Source organism: Scaptodrosophila lebanonensis, unplaced genomic scaffold (genome assembly GCF_003285725.1).
Source record: "Scaptodrosophila lebanonensis strain 11010-0011.00,11010-0021.00 unplaced genomic scaffold, SlebRS2 tig00000001-arrow-pilon, whole genome shotgun sequence".
NCBI lineage: Eukaryota > Metazoa > Arthropoda > Insecta > Diptera > Drosophilidae > Scaptodrosophila > Scaptodrosophila lebanonensis.
Window position 1 is genome coordinate 25551576 of NW_022060529.1, and position 11813 is coordinate 25563388.

The 11813-nt window shown below is 42.0% G+C and overlaps 3 protein-coding genes and 2 non-coding genes across 5 annotated transcripts; all 5 read right to left on the reverse strand.

Moving 5' to 3' along the window:
* Positions 1 to 32: 32 nt before the first annotated feature.
* On the reverse strand, positions 33 to 1796 carry LOC115633667 (syntaxin-12). The gene is made up of 3 exons (XM_030531111.1): positions 1759 to 1796; positions 523 to 1196; positions 33 to 452 (listed from the first exon to the last, which is right to left on the reverse strand). Exons 2-3 carry the CDS (start codon positions 1160 to 1162, stop codon positions 277 to 279), a joined length of 816 nt encoding a protein of 271 aa, XP_030386971.1. The 5' UTR covers positions 1163 to 1196; positions 1759 to 1796; the 3' UTR covers positions 33 to 276.
* Positions 1797 to 2375: 579 nt separating this feature from the next.
* Positions 2376 to 4454, reverse strand: LOC115622648 (40S ribosomal protein S4). Its single transcript, XM_030516659.1, has 5 exons — positions 4437 to 4454; positions 3835 to 4093; positions 3677 to 3774; positions 2978 to 3149; positions 2376 to 2730 (listed from the first exon to the last, which is right to left on the reverse strand). The coding sequence occupies exons 1-5, from the start codon at positions 4437 to 4439 to the stop codon at positions 2477 to 2479; spliced, it is 786 nt and encodes a 261-aa protein (XP_030372519.1). The 5' UTR covers positions 4440 to 4454; the 3' UTR covers positions 2376 to 2476.
* Positions 2796 to 2944, reverse strand: LOC115620100. Its single transcript, XR_003995197.1, has one exon. It is a non-coding gene; the product is annotated as a small nucleolar RNA psi28S-3327 (small nucleolar RNA).
* Positions 3511 to 3652, reverse strand: LOC115620098. Its single transcript, XR_003995195.1, has one exon. It is a non-coding gene; the product is annotated as a small nucleolar RNA psi28S-3327 (small nucleolar RNA).
* A 217-nt stretch (positions 4455 to 4671) lies between the features above and the next one.
* On the reverse strand, positions 4672 to 11386 carry LOC115633878 (serine/arginine repetitive matrix protein 1). The gene is made up of 5 exons (XM_030531379.1): positions 10912 to 11386; positions 9816 to 10756; positions 9340 to 9750; positions 8576 to 9150; positions 4672 to 6245 (listed from the first exon to the last, which is right to left on the reverse strand). The coding sequence occupies exons 1-5, from the start codon at positions 10921 to 10923 to the stop codon at positions 5182 to 5184; spliced, it is 3003 nt and encodes a 1000-aa protein (XP_030387239.1). The 5' UTR covers positions 10924 to 11386; the 3' UTR covers positions 4672 to 5181.
* Positions 11387 to 11813: the final 427 nt, after the last annotated feature.

Consider the following 11813-nt stretch of genomic DNA (forward strand, 5'->3'; position numbering starts at 1 on the left):
GTGATGCCTCCTTGATTTAGTCTCAACAAGAATTAGTTGATAACATTATAAAACATCAATGTGTATTTTATGCAATTTTTGGGTTTGTCGTTTATAAATACAAGTACACAGCTAAAAACTATTACGCATTCCAACTTGTCCGACCGCTTTGCGCGCGCTCTCTCACTTTGTGATGAATCATAGTTAGTCGATTGCATATGAAATGCAAAAAAAGGTCTTAAAATTATTACATATGTATATTACATAATTATTATATAAGTATGTATTATTAACAAATTAACTTAATTTGCTGACAATAATAATAGTTACAATTAATCCTATTATCACAGCAATCGCTAACAGAATCAAAATCTTGCGCCGCTGGCTCCGGTGACTTCTTTCCGCTTTAGCCAACTCTAGCCGACCCTCCTCCACATTTGCAGCTGTTTGTCCTATAACGGTTTCCACAACACCTGTGATTTCCAAAACATAGATGTTATATAGACTATTCGCATTCGAATCAACAACATTCCACAGCCTTACCTACGCTCTCGCCCTGCTGGTGCACCATCATACTAAGTTTGGCCATGATTTGTTGGACATCAAGTACATCTTCTTCCAATAGAATCAGTTGCTTTTCACGCTCCTTCATCATCACCAACTGGCGGGCCATTTCCTCCTGTTCCACATGCTTCTTTAGTGAGTTTCCCTGAGCAGACTCTTCTGCTTCTCCCCGTGCAATCTCCTCCTGCAGGAGGTAGCTGCGTCTCAATGAGGTTGAAATGTTCCTTTGCAAAGCCGAGTATTTCTTCACTACACTTTCAAAATCACCCTTTAATTTGTCAAGCTGAAGCTTTTGCTGCTGATCGCCGCGCGGTACCACTGTCGCTAAGCGTTGCAGATACGAAGTTGTTGTTTCAACATGCTCCTTTGTCTTACTGTTAATCTTGTGCACCTTATCGCGTACCGACGAGCTGTCCATATTCTTCAAAGCTTTTTCGAGTTGCTTGGTGCTCGAGTTGATTGCATTGATGTTATGGGCAATGTCCTCACTCAGCGACATAAACTCTGTGGGGCTGAAGCCGCCAACAAAGCTAACCTCTGGAGTGACGGTGGTCGAAGTAGTAATAGATCCATAGTCGCGATGAGAGGTACCTGCAGAATTATTTAATGCATGCGACATGGTGCTCGATTGTTGACTTCAATGCTACTGCTGTCTGCAATAAAATAAAAATGTATGTATGCTTATACATTGTTTAGCTATGAAACAGCAGCACACAACGGCAAAAGCCGAGATCATATTACACAAACAAATCGTTGAACCCAAACAACAAAATGTGATTCATTTATTTGTAATACGACGGCAATTCGAATATGTGTCCGCCTTTTAATTGCTAAGCGACACTGGAGTTATCACCAGAAACTTTGATATGCAAACACACACACTCACACGTACATACATACTTATATGTATGCATGTATGTATGTTTATAACGATGCTTCCCTACATGCACATAAAACGCATTTCGTGACCACAGTGTAGCCGCTTTTGTATGGTTTCTATGTAAAATCTATTTGGAGTTGCAGGGAAAGAAGGCGTAACGTATGTTCGAGGACAGAACACGAAAGCTCAACACAATATTACAAGCATTTAATACGTGCATTAATGGCCAGCAAACAGATCACCTCAAATCACACATATAATTTTCACATGCGTATTTAATTACCCAACTGCAAGCATATAATGACAATAAATTAATATTGATATAGTTAATTTACATTCTTTGTAAAATTACAGCTGCTCTGTCTGTCCCGATTTCTTGATACTAAGTTTCATGTACGTATATCGATATTGTGGATATATCGGCACCAATCAGAGGTGGAATGGATACAATGCATTTCTGTGGCATTATTTACTTTGGTCACACTTTTGAACCGATAGCGCCAAAAATATAAGCTTTCAAAGTTTAGGAAAAGCATCCTATAAACGCATGTATGCCCCACTAACAGCAGTTCAACCTAATAAAATAAAAAAGGACATTCGTTAGCGAGAGATTTCCATAATGTTTAACCACAGCTTTTCAATAACAGCTATTTGATGTCGATACGACTTTAACTTTCGTAAACTAACTCGTTATTCAGCCCATTTTAAACCCCAACATGTGTTCTGATATGCCTTCTATATCAGTTAAAATGTACTCATAAGTGATCTAAGCGAAAAAAAAGACCGTTTTACAAAGGCAAAACTGAACATTTTTGAACAAATTACATCTAGAGATTATTACAAAATACTTTGTTGGGAACCATACACACATTTCGCTTAGTGAAGAGCACACTAACACATGTATACTTTTTCTTTGTTCGAGGGCACGAAACAGAAAATATTATACTCAAACTTTCACGTTGTTGGTTTTTAATTTTATTCTGTAGTTTGCCGTACAGTTATACTAAAAAGAAAACATCATCCTCTTTAATCGTTTGTCCATACAAACGTCCATTAGTGGGTCTTGGCGGCCAATCGCTTGTCACGCTCCTCGGAAATGCTGAGCTTAACACCCTTGCCCTTTGGCAATGAAATGTAGGGCTTGTTGCCCTTGCCGATGATGAAGACATTGGTCAAACGGGTGGCAAACACATGACCCTGCGAGTCTTTTATGTGGACAATGTCGAAAGAACCGGGGTGACGCTCCCGGTTGACGACAGTGCCGACACGTCCCAAATTTCTTCCTCCAGTAATCATGCAAAGGTTGCCTGTGGTTTCAGAATGAAAGCATCATTAGTTACAAATTTCAAACTATATTTTAAATCATTTTTAAAGTTGTGATTGCACGAAAAGTTACTGAAATCGCTAGAGAGCTACGCAGATCAGTGACCGTCGTAACAAAAATTGCTATTGGCTTATATTTGAACCACGCCACTATATATATATGTATTATCGCTTTGTAGTCTTCGAACAAGCCAATTGTTTACCAATCACATCTCTGTATCGAAAACTCACCTGAGTCGAATTTGATGTAGTCGGTGATCTTGCCGCTGGCTATGTCCACCTGCACGGTATCGTTGGCCTTGACCAAGGGATCGGGGTAACGTATGGTGCGACCGTCATGTGTGACAAGGAAGGGCACGCCCTTAGGGCCCAACTGTGTCTTGCGCACCTTGCACAACTTGTACTGCAATAGACATTGTTCGCAATTAGTTTCAACGAAATATAAACGAATAAGATTTAATACACATAGAGTTTAGTATGGAAAACTATCGTAGGTGCCAAAAAATGAACTATACAAAAGTGCTTAAATTTGTTGTCACTATTTTTTGATTCATTCGGCTAAAATTGAAATTCTTTATTCATATAGTAATTATTTAACTTTAAGTATTTTTAGTTTTAATGCTTATGAAGTTTTTATCGATTCATTTGATCCAATCAACTTTGAAAGTAAAAAAGTTCAATTTTGTTATTTTTGAAATAAGTTTCTCAATATGTGAACAGAACCGGCATATTGTGTTCACAACAAAATGCATTTACAGTAGGATCAATGTTATTGCACGAAAAGTTACTGAAATTGCGTGGTATCCAACAAAATCAGTGACCGTCGTAACAAAAATTGCTTTGGGCTTCATTTTGAACCTATTCATACATTGGAGAGCACAAAAAGGTCTTCGATAAAGCCCTAAATATCAGAATTCAAAGAACATTTACCTTGGCCTCCTCGGCGGAAATACGATGAATGGTGAAACGACCCTTGACGTCGTAGACCAAGCGGAAGAATTCACCGGTCTTTTCAATGGTGATGACATCTGTGGACATTAAATTACGCATTCAAAAGGGTTCATATATACCCATTGCAATATACTTACCCATATAACCAGCTGGGTAGGTTGGGTCGGTGCGCACCTTGCCGTCAACCTTGATCAGGCGCTGCATGACAATTTTGGTCACCTCGGCGCCATTTAGGGCGTACTTTAGACGATTTCTCAAGAAGATCAACAACGGTAGCGACTCACGCAACTTATGTGGACCGGTTGAGGGACGTGGGGCGAAAACACCACCCAATTTGTCCAACATCCATGCCTTCGGTGCGGCTAAACGTTTCAAGTGCTTCTTGGGTCCACGCGCCTGTTAAATTTAATGAAAAAGCTACATGAATTGTCTCAAAACGGCTAATAGCCATCGTCAGATGACAAATAAACACAAATTTTGTAGTTTTGAAACCATCGTCACACACTGTTTGACAATTTGCCGAGCACTAACCACACGCGGACCGCACTAAACTGCTCACACGAATACACATTCTCTTGTGGCATGCTACAAAACTGTACACCTTTTCCACATAATGTACCACAACAATATTAGACGCGCACCTTTGTATTGTAACACTTCATAGAATTTCCCACATAATTAATATTATTGTAATAAATATTTATTATCTACTTTTCGGACCACATAACCACATTCTTACCATCTTGTACGATACGTAAAAAAGGAAAGGAAGTTAGCCGTGTGTCACTGCATTTGACAGCCATACAGTGCTGCCACTTGACATATCCGCGAGCTGACATATCTCTAGCGTGTGGGCAGAGTGGCAGCTCTGACACAATAGCGCCATCTAGCATGATCTAAGTAGGGCGCGCGTATCGTTTAAATTGAAATTTCTTGTTCTTGTGTTTATTTTAAATGAATGCCCTCAAACACAATTTTATTTTTCTTTGATATTATTAATTATGTGTTGTAAAACCTACTTATATAATATACGTGGTATTCTAAATAAACATGTCGAAAACTGCGAATATGCGACGTGTTTTTTGTTTGTTTTGAATATAATAATTTCGGGCATATCGTGTTTTCTTTTTGGGTTGGGTTCATGATTTTGTACATAATACAAATTACATTAAATTATGCACGCACAACTGTATGCAAGAAAAGTTGCTAGTTATTATTTTTCATTCTATAATAGTTTTCACGCGCAATTACACTTAAATCGTATAAAATTATGTTTAGAAATACATGTATGCATAAATGTATGTTATGAATGATAGATAAATGGCTACGTACGTCTGTCTGTATTATTATTATTGTTGTTGTTGCTGTTGATCTTGCTATTTTAGCTATGTATATAGTCGCGTGTGCATGTTGTATGTGTAGGAGTGTATGAGTGTCTGTATGTTGTGAAAATTCCTTCCATTGGAGTCCGTAAGTCAGTTCTTCTAATCCACCTTCTTCATTGATTTGAGTGCACGTTCACGTAGCTGTTTCTCCAGATCCTCATTGATGACTGCGCCGCCGGCGAGCAACAGAGCAGAGACCTTGCCATTGCGTTTGGGTACCACTGCGGTTTCTTCCTCATCACTGCTGGAGCTGGTTTCGACCGCCACCCGCTTGCTTCCACTCTTTCGCTTGTGTTTCTTGTGCTTTTTGCTTTTCTTGCTATGCTTTTTGTGTTTCTTGTGTCGCTTCTTCTTGGCGGACTCTTCCGCATCCGATGCCGAATCACTTTCCGAACTGCCTGACACAGCCTTCTTGGATTTCTTACGTTTCTTCTTCGGCACACGACCGTCATCGGAATCGGACTCGTTGGCTACTTCACGCCTCGACTTTTTGTGGCTACGCTTTCGGCTCTCCACACGCTTATCGGTCACTGGAGAAGCATCCTCCGCACTTGAAGTGACACGCTTCACCTTTTTATCCTGCCGACGTTTCTCTTTATCCGCCCCTTTGGCTACAGCCTGCTCTTTGGGCGACGGTGCACGTCTTTTTTCTGTTACCTGGCGGGCTGCAGCCTGCTTCTTCTTCTTGTGTCTCTCATCGCTGCTTTCATCATCCTCATCATCGTCGTCCTCGCTATCCTCGCTACTCGATGAACTGTCAGAAGTGCGTCTGTTCTTGGCCTTGGGCTCTGGAGCCGACGCATTCTTCTTGCCCGCGTTTTTGGCAGATTGCAAGGCCAGTTTTAATCGGCGTTGTCGCTGCTGCTCCTCATCATCGCTATCGTCGCTGTCCGCTGAGCTTTCAGAACTGCTGCTCTGACTGTCGTGGCTCTGCGCACGTGACTTCTTTTGTGCCGCAGCTTCCGCCGCTGCGACACGCTCGTGCGACTTAAGGAACGGAGAAGGTGTGCGGGATAGGCTGGAAACACTATTGCGCGTCTGCTTCGACGACTCTATAATAACTGCTTGGGACTGGGACTTGGGTAGTTGCAATACTACAGTTTCCTCGCGGCAGAGATCGATGGTGTTTACAGAGGGGCCGCTAAACTCTACGGATGAGCGCTCTGCAAAGAAATACGATATAATTTTAGGTTGGCATTCTGGATTGGACAATTGGGTTAGTAAATTATATAAACAAAACTCTGTTACATTTCGTGGGAACCAAAATATCTGCTCATATTACAACAAGCAAAAGTGGAAGGAAACGGAATGGCAGATTTGGTTAACAGACAATCTTCAGGGCAAACAAAATTCTAGGATGAGAAATGAACAAGATAGAACGCTACAGTCGAGCAAGCAACCAACAGTAAAATACCCTATACTCTCCACAAAAAAGGGAATTTAAAAAAAAAAAACAATTATTTAAAATTTAAGTTAAATTAATTAATTAAATTAAATATAAGATATTCAATTCATGATTATGTACAATTTCAATAGAACACATTTACATCAGAATCGTGTCTCTGCGTATTTATATGCGTCTATGTATGCAGCACAAAGTTGAATCAAAGCAGCAACAACAACAGCTGCGGGCAGAGCTGTGGACAGAGCATGGGCACCGATTTTATGTATGACTATAATTTTCTTCAGAATTGACCAATCATGATGAAACTTAACATACAGACACATAATCACTAACGGGATGTAGTTACCAAAATTTATTTATTTCAAAATTACGAAAATTACGGAAGTTATGGGAAAAACACGAATTGCGGGGGAGTGGAGGGGTGCATCGAAAAAAAAACGCAAACTCGTACTTTCTCGGTCTTAGGAGAATCTGGATACCAAGTTTGGTTGTTCTAGCTCTTATAAGTATAAGTTCTGAGATCCTTGCGTTCATACGGACGGACAGACGGACATGGCTATATCGATTCGTCTTGTCATCCTGATCAATAAAAATTAGTATAGTATTAGGGTATAAAAAGAAATCAAACCCCCAAGTTTATGATTAAATATTTTCCAGAACATTTTGCAGAATGTAATTCAACCAAATATTTTGTTGCAGAGAAAGCGATTATCCTAATAAGAATATAAATTATGTGGCCGCATTTTGACAAGGCGGTATATTTAGAGCATCTGCGAACATCTTCTAACCAAAATGAATTTCAAATCTAAATAAGTTGCAGAAACACCACTTATGTTACAATTTAAAACATTTCATCGGAACAATCTGGTTTAAAGAAAGTCCGCGTATCCATAACTAAACTTATATGTACATATGTTTGTATATTGTTTTTGCTGTCAGCCTGAAATAAATTATTAAATATCTAACTGAAGTGATTGAAATAGACATAGGAGAAGCTAAAGTCGGGTAAAGGGTGTATAATTGCACATTTACATAGCAATTGCGTCTATGTGAGTGTATGTATGTATGTCTATGCATGTCTATGCGTGTCTATTCGTGTCTATGTAAGCATATATGCAGCACAAAGTTCAACCAAATCAGCAGCAACAACAACAGCTGCGGACAGCGATTCGGCAGGATGTATTTTTATGGCTATAACTTCCTGTCATATCATAATGAAACTTGGCATACGGGCACATAATCACTAACTGGGGGTACTTGGAACATTTGCTGTGGAGAGGGGGAGGGAGGGAAATTCGAAAATACACATTTTCTGCGTATTCACAAAAGGCATCTTGGAATAAAATTTGGTGCTTCTAGGTCATATAGCCTCCGAGATATAGGTGATTATGCGAACGGCATTTCCGGAAATCCCCCATAGGAGGGAAGTGTGTGGAAAGTCAAAAAAATAAAACTCGTATAGCGTACACACATAAAGCATCTTTGGTGTCTCTAGCTCTTATAGTCTCTGAGATCCAGGTGTTCATACGGACGGACAGACAGACAGAACGACTCGTCTTGTCATGCTGATCAAGAATATATATACAAGTACTTTGTGGGGTCTGTCACGCCTCCTTCTGACTTACATTTTTCATCTCCCGCAAACCTAATATGTACATGTACAGAGTACAAAAACCTAAACAAAAACCATTAGTCCGTGAATTCCTGTGACCGTAAATATAATGATTAGGAATAAAAGGACATTTTTTTTAACGGTACTGACGCTCGGACGTCTGTTATAAGATATAGTAAAGCGATATCTTTAGCGATATCTAAAAGAACACAAATTAGAAATGTTTTTCCATCAACTTGCGGGATCTCGATTTGAAAAGTACACCGAACTAACTATCTTTAAGAGGTTTCACGAAAATTATATATCCATAGCTTGAAAACTATCTTTGAATGTAAAATACTGCATATTGGGAAGGTTGTTGTCAAAATAACGAGCTTTGAAATTTTGTGGCTTACGAACAAGTAATGGAATGGTGGCAATGAATAAGACTACACATTTGCACGAATAAGATGGCGAGGATCAGGCTTCAAACTTACCAGGAACGCTGCCATGACGGCGCGGACTCGGGGGACCACGCTTGAAGTTGCGCTCCGAGCGGCTGCGACTGCGCTCACGTCTTGCAGCCGGACTGGAGGAGCTGCGGCGACGATGTACACCCTGCGAGCTTTCTGAGCTTGAACGTCCAACTGGCCGCTGATTCCTGTTGTTTCGCTCAGGTTGAGTATCCCAGCGATTGAAATTGTCGCGCATAGGCGAAGAAGCGTGGCGTTCACGAGAGCTAACACGTCTCTCACGTGAGCGGCGAGGAGGCGAGAAACGACGTCCCTGACCCGATGGCGGAGAGAATTTGCGGAACTGGTTGCCACTACCTTGTGGCGCAGGTGAGCGACGATCTCGTGAGAATCGACGCTGTTGGGGCGAGGGCCGACGATCGAACCGACCGCCACCGCCCCGTCCTCCACTGGGACTACGACGCGATTGCCAGGGAATACGTCCACGCTGATTTGGACTGTTTCCGCGCCACATGTTGCGATTGCCACCGCCGCGTCCACCTCCTCCACGTCCACCGCCTCTAAAGTGCATACCTATGGGCGAACGACGTCGATTGTACCTGTAATTAAATCCATGATAGTACTTCATTTATTAGGATTCGTTAAGGACTTGACAAGCAGAAAATCAAGAAAACGTATACTCATTGAAATGCAAAACAACATTCATTAGATTTTCAATGCCTACATGCTTGACAGGAATTATACAAATTCTCCAATATCTACTTATAATGGGTTCTCTTTAAGCTTACCGCCTGGGCGAGCGGGAGTACCGCATAGGCGAACGCGATAACATACGGGACCGCGAACGACGGCGTGAATTAGAACGCTGAAAGCGACCGCCATTATCTTGTCGACCACCTGGGCTGCGTCCACGCGGTGAAAAGCGTCTGCCATGAAGAGGTGGACGTCGACCTCCCCCTCCACCGCCAAACTGGCGACCTCTGCCATCACCAGCACGCTCCATTGAGCTGGCTGAGTCTCCGCGATTGTTCCGATATTGTCGCTTGTTCTGCACGCTATTTTTATTTCGTCGTAGCTCGAAGTTGTCCTGACGACGCTCCGGAGAGATCGATATACTGCTGGAGCGACGTCTCCGATTGTGACCAGACGATGAGGATTTGGAACGGGAACGTACTGGTGAGCCTTTGCGACTGGTGGATCTACGGAAAATTAAAATTTTATAAAATAAGAAGCTATGCCCATATAGGGGGATGAACCAGCTTACCTAGAGCGACTGCGCGATGAGTTGGATGCACGATGCTGTTTTTTCGGTTCGGAACGACTGCGTGAACGCGAGCGCGACTTTGCCTTTGACTGAGCCGGCGACTTACCCAGCGAATGGCGGCCATTGACGGCACTTGCCGCATTTGCAGAACCTTTAGATGTGGAGCGCTTTCGCTCTTTGCCCGGGGAAGTAGATTTTTCCCTCTTGTTAACCGAGCGGGAACGCGAGCGTGAGGAACGACGTCGAGTAGATCGGTCACTGCGTCGTTGCTCCGGCCGCTGTATGCTACGCTCCCTGGAAGTAGGTCGAGCGGATGCAGAGGGTGATCGACGCTTGCGTATACGCGCCGCTGCATTGGCGGCTGCCTCGCGAGCAGCGCTATTTATGGCGGCACTGACGGCGCCATTATTTGCTTTAGAGCCAGAACGCGATCGAGAACGCGACTTGACAGCGGTCTCGTGCGACGGACGCTTGTCATTGGAGCGGTCTCGACGCTCTCGCCGATGTTCGTCACGAGAGCGCGAACGATCGCGCTGACGTTGCTGCTGCTCTTCCTCACGCTTGAGTATCTCGTCTTTCTTTTGCTGTATGAACTCGGCTGGAATGCCGCTGTCGCTCTCTTGCGCCGATAGCAGGAGCGTCCACAGCTCTCCCATAAATTGGCGCGCATTGCGACCGTTCAAAAAGCCTGTCATGTTTATTTGCATTTTCTTGGGACAAGGATACTTCTCTTCCTCCAGCTGATTATACACAAATTCCACCACCACATCGTCCTCGATGTGTAAAATGTCCGTTATTTTCTTACTGATCCATGGCCGTAGCACATCCAACTTCACTTTGGACATATCCACGCGCCTGTTCAGACAATCGCCGAATTTCATTTGCTTCATCAGCTTTTTCTCTTTGTCACTGAAGCGCGTGTCCTGCTGCTGGTTTGTGCCCTGTTTAGAATCAAAATTAAATTTATCTTATTAAGCTGAGGCAAGGAAGGCATAAAACAAGACATTCTGATTTAACATCGTTTATCGATTGTAACACAAACATCGACCTATGCACGCCCCCTACACATACGCAATAACAACAACAAGAAACGTACCGTGAACATCATTTTGCTGAAAGCCGTGCAGCTTTGGTGCTGCTTTGACGATGACACGAGCTGGGTGCAGTATTCTTTGGGAGATCGTGGGGAAGGAAACTGCCGCCAATTTCAGCGAAGCAATTTCATGCACATTTGTTTATTTACCACTCTACAATCTGCATACACGCACGTTTGCAATCAAAAATTCAATAAATATGTAACCCGGCACCACGCAACAAAATTGTCTACACACAGGCATATGCACGTATGTATGTATACGTGTGTGTGTCTGAGAGCATGAGTGCGAGTTTGTGTGTGTGTGTTACGGCCGGGGCAATAGCGTACGCCTGCAAAAAGTAATCGTGACGCACAGATCCGAATTTAGCGCTCACTGTAAATAGTAACTTTTCTTGTTTACAAACAACAACACAAATTGGTTGATTTTATAACGTTTAAACGTTTGTAGTTGTGAAAATCCTATTTCTTTTCGCAAAAAAATTTATGCGTGTAGCTAGAGCTGGCACCCACCAACGATACACCACAACTGCGTGTGGTAGCTGCAATACAATTAATCGAATACTCGATTAAAAGCCCATAGCCGTCACAGAACATTGGCCACACTGTGTGTTTTTAAATTTGCAGAAAGTGATATGACGTATACTTGTATAACATGGAGATTTCTGCTTATCTAATTTACCTAAAGCTTACACTTTTTTTTCCGTCCATATGAGAACATTTACACCATAAAAGGTAGGTACACATTTATTTTTTTTTTGTTTTGTAATTCATTTTCAGAATTTTAAAAAAGTTGAGTTTTTTTAAATTAATTATTAGCTTGGTTTATATTAGATACTAATTTTTCGTACTCTCGTCATCGATTCGATGCGAAATTTGTCCGTTTATTTATAAGATAATTATTT